The sequence below is a fragment of the Telopea speciosissima genome, chromosome 2, assembly GCF_018873765.1.
Source record: "Telopea speciosissima isolate NSW1024214 ecotype Mountain lineage chromosome 2, Tspe_v1, whole genome shotgun sequence".
NCBI lineage: Eukaryota > Viridiplantae > Streptophyta > Magnoliopsida > Proteales > Proteaceae > Telopea > Telopea speciosissima.
Window position 1 is genome coordinate 24,470,660 of NC_057917.1, and position 7,081 is coordinate 24,477,740.

The 7,081-nt window shown below is 34.8% G+C and overlaps 1 protein-coding gene across 1 annotated transcript; it reads right to left on the minus strand.

Moving 5' to 3' along the window:
- Nucleotides 1-1,590: 1,590 nt before the first annotated feature.
- On the minus strand, nucleotides 1,591-6,539 carry LOC122650579 (sulfhydryl oxidase 2-like). Its single transcript, XM_043843979.1, has 5 exons — nucleotides 6,337-6,539; nucleotides 2,896-2,920; nucleotides 2,699-2,791; nucleotides 2,334-2,515; nucleotides 1,591-1,594 (listed from the first exon to the last, which is right to left on the minus strand). The coding sequence occupies exons 1-5, from the start codon at nucleotides 6,537-6,539 to the stop codon at nucleotides 1,591-1,593; spliced, it is 507 nt and encodes a 168-aa protein (XP_043699914.1).
- Between the last annotated feature and the right edge of the window lie 542 nt (nucleotides 6,540-7,081).

Genomic DNA, 7,081 nt, shown 5'->3' on the forward strand with positions numbered 1-7,081 from the left:
TTTTGTATGGGAAAACACCCTTTATAGGTGAAAACAATGAGAAGACCCCCATCAATATCATTGAAGACCCTCATCAATATCATTAAACAGCCATTAACCTTCCCAAGAATAGGTGTTAGTAGTAGTAAAGAGTTTGAAGAAATGGTAAAGGTTTAAGACCTTATAAGCAAGCTTCTAGTGAAGAACCCAAAAAAGAGGCTTGGAAGCTCCATGGGGCTCTGTTGAGATCAAAAGGCATGAGTTCTTCAAGGGTGTCAATTGGGCTTTAATTAGATCAGTCAGGCCTCTAGAGGTCCCTAAAGATATACTGAAGATCAAGAGCAAAGCTTCTATACCTACTAAGTTAACTAAGAAAGAAAGAAAGAAATGCTACTTATCAGATCCCTCACCATTTCGACTACTTCTAATTGATGTATAGAGATAATTAAATTAATAAATAGGATAGGAAGAAGAAAAGAACCCCTGTGTTACACTAATGTAATAGAAGGTATTATGTTTTTCTTCTTTTCTATATATATTTTCACTTCTTTCCTCTCCACTGTTGCTAACTAATGAAAGAATTAATTTTAAAAAATTTCAAGGGCCTTAATAACATCTTTCTTAATTTCATGTTTACGCTTCTTGGAAATGTTTAATGTCATTATCTTATTTGGATATCTTTGCCCCTACAATGTATTGAGGGCATGCAATTAAAAGGAACAACACTTCACAAGGCTGATGAGTGATGAGTGATGGCTCCACTTCATGTGGAAAGGTGCAGCCTTGAAGAAGCATCTCACATAACAATGAGATTACTTTCATAGTCTAAATTGGCATCTCTTTCCCACTATAATAATTCACTGGTGCTGGAATTTTCATTTTCAGTTCTTATCTAGTTTTGACATAACAATGAGATTACTTTCATAGTCTAAATTGGCATCTCTTTCCCACTATAAATGCCCCCTCCCCACTCCCACACCCCATAGGGTATTTTTCATTTTCCCCCTTGTATCTCTCAGTAACTTTTATTAAAAAAACATTGAGCAGGAGCACTAACAACGAAAATTGTGGACAGAAAATTACTGCAACCTGTAAAGACGCTGATGCTACAGAAGGAGACTGTCGACGGTTAAACAAATTTGCAAAATGTCGGTCAAGAATTAACAAGGGAGATTACCCTCTTGATTGTGGACCTGATACAGATGCTGAACACCAGTGCCAAGGGGTTCCTTCTTCCCGTGAAGAGAAAGTTAGCAGCCTCAAAACTGTGGGTTTCCTTCTCACCAAAGTTTGATTCTTTCTTTCCCTCTTTCTACATTTACTTTTGATTTGTTTTGAGAAAATACAGAGACACACACAACACTAGGAAATTATGGGGTTCACATTTGGATTACTTTCTAGTTTCCCATTCCCACCCACACAATCTCCTTGTAAGAAATGGTAAGCATGGAGACCGCATTGAAACAAACTATACAATTTGAAATGGATGACAAAGGGAAGTAGTGGAATGACATTGCTAGTTTAAAACAGTAGCAAAGGTTCTTACAGAATCTAGGGAGAACAACAATCAGCCAAGAAACTTAGATTGATGGAGGGAAAGTATGGTGGTGACTATCTGCAAGAACAAGGGAGATGCTCAAAGTTGCAGATTATTATCATGGTATCACACTTAGAAGTCAAATGCTGGGACACTGGAAAAGAGTGATGCAGAATAGAGCCAATAAAAACTCGAATAGACTGAAGACCAAGCCTAACCCTTTGAGTCCCAATCCATAGATGTGGACTTCCTCCATCTCCATCACATGGAATTATAGTAAGCAAGAGAACAAAATAAAAATATCAGAATTTATCAGTCAAGTTCAAGCACAAAATTATTTTTCCAATATTTCAAATACCAAAAACAAGATGCAGAAGGATGGTCAAAATCTTAGTTTCCTAGACTCTTGGTGCAACATCAGCAGTATCTATCTTGTTAATTTTGATGGAGCTACTAAAACTACAAGGTTTTATATTGCTACAGAACAGTCTCTTCATCAAGTTTAATAGCTCTCCCAACAGAAAATGCTTTTAAGGAAGTTTGACCAATCAAATAGAACAAAAAATTAAGAAAGAAACAACAAAAATTTCAGATATTTGTTCTACATGAAGCACAAACCTTCAATATAAGTTTCAATATGTCCAAAAAAATATTTTTTCCACATAGACCACTTAAGACAGCTATTCTAAACCAAAACAAAAACTAAAAAAAACACTTCAGATATCAATAAATAAGTTTCTTCTGTTGCAGCTGTTACATGTCTCTTCTAGTATGGTGCCCGACTAAGAATACAAATAGCATACTTCGGTGTACATACCTTCCCAATTGCTTATTAATCCAATTAAGAAGGTGATCAGCTGTCCGTCCATCATCAATGAGACACATTTCGCTTTTGTCTTGTTTAGGTTCCCAACCACCAGATGCAAATTTAGATGGAGGACCCCAAAGGAGCATAGGATAATGGCCGCCTGAAAATCTATCACAGAGCTTTGTATTTATCTGTGTTGCCACGCATTCAAAAAAGAGAGGGACTATTAGAATAGGGGAAAATAAAAAAGAAAGCGAAAAGCAGGAAGATAAGAAACTATGAACAAGCTCAAAGATGAATTTATTTGTTTCATGAACAAAGTGGTTTTAAAGCTACATGGTTACAAAACCCTTGAAGAAACCATGGCCATATACCTTCGATGCACAGTCTACCCTCGCCATGAATACAACTCCAGGATGTGCTGCATCAGGTCCATTGAAAAGCCTTGCAACATTTTCATAATGAGGCTGCATAATGGCTCAAGTTGAAAAAAAAAAAAAAAAAATCAATAATCAGAGTTAAATAAAAGTATAAAATGATGGATGGTATACCCAAAATGTAGCATCTATACCTTGTAATTTCTGCAAGCAGGACACCTGCAAAAATAATATTTGTGTAGGATTAGAATTCCAAACAACAGACAAACAGTGCAACAAAATGAGACATTTCAAATTTCTAGAGAAGACTTCATCAGAACCATAATGAAAATGAACCCATGATTTTCCTTCTATATTCAACTTACAATCTAACAAGGTTAGCGCTCTCTTAAACCTGACTCCTTATGTTCACCCCAACTTATTGAAATCCTAAACATTAACTCCTTATGAATATCACCTAAGCCCTAGACAGAGATTGTTGGGAGAGAAAGTGGCCCACAAGGTTAGCGCTCTCTTAAACCTGACGCCTGATTTCCCAATGCTTAATCGCTACTTCACTCTTATTGTTCACTTCTTCCTCTCAATAACGTTTACTCCTCATGAATATCACAGTTAAATTCTACCAACTTCTTGCAGTAGATTAACAAGGAAAAGTTATCAACTCTAGAACAGATAAACTAGTATCTCTCTTGATTATATCATTATACTCAAAATTGTGAAAACTACGATAATCACAAACAAATGAATATACAAAATCCTAAGAAGCTCAAAGAAAAAAGAAGAACCACATTCCCAAACTCTCAAAAATTCGTGGTAGACTCACAGTCGAACCAATATATGCATCTCTTCCAGCACTAAATAAAATGATCTTATCAGGATAAAGAAGATACTACAACCATTCCTAGAGCAACTTAAAGTTAAATCTATAAGCAATCCAAAATTGTAAATCTCGCAACAAATCTGGAACCTGTTATCCATCCCTATATCAAAGATAGCAGCTGAACATAAACAGAAATGAAAACTTTTGCACTTATCACTAACTGAAACATGTTGGAAGGAAAATGTAATGCCCCCAAAACCACCCTAGCGGTTTAGGGACATTGACGGTCCACAAGATCGTTTATGTCAAGGAGATATGAACTGAAGTAGAACCAAAACACAAACATAAGTCTAAAATATATAGATTAAGACTTCACCTAAAGTAGGGTAGTCAAACTAAGCTATTACAACTTCCAAATTAAACTTAAAATTTTTAAATAAAGGTTACAATCTCCAAAATTAAATTAAACTCAAACAAATAATAAGTTTTTCTAAGATTGAAAGAAAGTGTAAAGTTTCTAATAGTAGTTGTCCTCTTCTAATCCAAACGTTTCGTCATCTTGGACCTCCTCCTCTAGTACATCCTCACATCTAGGTTCGCATTCATAAAGTTGTTTATTTGAAAAGTGATGAGGGTAAGCTTCGGGAAAAGCTTAGCAAGAAAATCCACAACAACTATACAGGTGTGAAAAACAAACACAAGTAATAAAAAAATATAAAGACATACAATAATATGTATATATAGATCCAAAAAAAAAATAAAATAAAATGATCATAACCATATTTGCTTATCACCACTACCGTAATGAAAAGTATATATGACAACAATCAACAAAAGATATATCAAAAGAACATAAAATAACAAATACATCACTCCCTAATGGACTAGTGTGAACTAGTTACCATACACTGGTCAAGGCCCTCATGATAGCAGTGTACGAACTCCAACTATGATCAACTACAACACCACTATCCCCTCTCAACATCAAGAAACTAATGGAGAAACTAGTAACCAAACTTGCCCCAGTACTCTTGGAGAGTTTTTGATCATCTCCCTCTTTCTAGTAGTCCATATAGCTCCAATAAGGGTAAGCCCGTAGCTCAAAATCCGCCGACTTATCCTTACCCCAACACTTTAACTTATGTCAGTAAGGTAACAGAAAAGAACATTCATGCTTATACATAAAGCTATACAACAAGTCCAGAACTTAGGGTTTGTAACTCCCTATATTTCAAACACTAAAACGTTTAGTCAAGAGTTGTAAAAGAAAGAAAAAAAACTTAGAAATAAATCAAGTTTCATCAACATATCATGGCATAGAATATAATATATAAATCGAGAAGATTTGGCAAAATCTTCGCACAAAGTTGTCATCAAGCATCTTCAATTCCAATAGAATATAAATCGGTAAATCAAATAAAAAATCAGATTTAAATGTATCATCAAAAAATATCATGCATTAGGTTATAATCATGAAGAATCATTCATAGACCTTTATCATACTATCAACAAATAGGCATTGGATTCATTAGTCTATAAACATGACATTATTAAAATTCTGTTCACACATATGAGAATTAAATCTTAAGAAAATCACCATTCCTTGCAAGCAATCATGTGTGAACAATTTAATTGAGTAAAAAGCATGAATAAAATATGTTTTTGGCATGATAAATCTCAATCTAAAATTAAATTCCAAATTTAAAATAAGGTTTCAAAATAAATTTTATATGTAAGGAAAATATCAATATTAATGGTTGAAGATCTACTCACTTTGTGAGAAGTGACTAGGGTTTCTATAAGTGATCTCAAATCAATACTTCAATGATATTGATATATCTCTTCCTAATTTAGAATCACTTTAATGGAGTCCTATGATTAAGGTAATGATGAAATCAACATCAATGTATTGCTTAAACTCGGATTTGGGAAACACAGATTTTTGACAGAATGACCTAGCTTTAGTAAATCAGCAATATCTCCCTGGTCAAATCTCCGTTTGGGTTGATTCAACTTGGGTTACGGAGATAAGAGATGAGGCTATGTTTTATCTTGAAATAATATTTTCCCAATTCAGCTCCAAAAAGGGTTGAAATTAGACATCAAGTTGCTGGTTCTGCACAGTCCGAATCTCCTTTTTCTTCTTCTCTTCTTCTAAATAGTCAGCAAATTTCCTCTCTCCCTCTCTCTCTCTCTCTCTCTCTCTCTCTCTCTCTCTCTCTCTCTCTTAAATTTATGATAAAAGGAATGAGGATTGGGCTTTAGTGGGGATTTAATCCTAGCAAGAAAGAAAGTGGGAAGAATCCAATTTTGTTTCTAACTACATCTATTTACTTGCCCTCTAATGAAAATATTTTAAAAAAAATCTTGACTTAAGATTTTTAAATTAAAATTTCAGATTAGGTAATTTGTGGAAGCCCATTCTAAGCTCTATAAAATTATTAAAAACTAAAATATTTAATTGTACCTCTAAAGAATAGAACCTTAGACCTCTAACAAATTGAATTAAATGTTTAAACACTAGGCTAGGTTACTAACTATAAATTATTTTTCAAATCAAATTATATATGTTATAATTAAAACCTTGATTTTACACTTAAGCAAGGAATAAACTCAAAATGAGGGTGTTACACTAGGGCACACTACTTACCATGCATGCATGTGTGCACCTCCAGCTAGTCCAAGTTCCTACACTTGACTTGCCCTAATCCTCGCATTAGGTAAAAAGATCAAATTACCCCTAGTCCAAAATCGGGTATTACAGAAAAATTAAAACCCAAAAATAAAATTTTTCTGATCCATGTAATATACATACCAATGAGCAAAGAATTCCACGATGGAGAAGGTAGCCGGAGAGTTCTTGAGAACTTCATCAAAACTGGTGTTGTTTAAATCAGCAGCTGCATCTGGAATATTAGGGCCGCTGAGTGTCTGAAGGATCACATGCGATCCAAGGGAAACGGATGACACCTGGAAGCTCAGGAGAATCAAAAGGACGAGAAGGAGAATCGAAGACATAGAAAAGAAAGAGTTGAAGCAATTGTAATATGGAGAAACAGTTACAACTACAATAGTCTCTTAGATAGAACATTAGATTAAGGTTTTAGGAAATGCCATTTGTTGGGAAAAATCAACGTTCGAAGGAGATGAGGAAGTAAGAACCAAATCAACCAATACTCAGAATTTTTCTTAATTTTAAACCCTCAAAGATTTCAGAGGTCGAAAGTGTCAATGGATCTATTTTTTGATGTTCTGTAACAGCTATTAGAAGAAAGCACCAAAATCGAACGAAGACCAAGTGATTCAGATCTTGAATGGTGTTAGGGCTGAAAAGAACAACAGATTTAGGGTGACACTGAGAGAGAGAGAGAGAGAGAGAGAGAGAGAGAGAGAGAGAGAGAGGAAGGTTACCGTTTGCGAGTGAGAGACTTACAGGAGAGTCTCGATCAGCAGTTGGTATGAAGGACAGTGACGATCGGGTAGAGTTGAACTTGAGTCATGATTTTTGGAATCTAGTAGAATCCATTTTTCAGTCAAGCTATATATACCTGGGTCTGGAA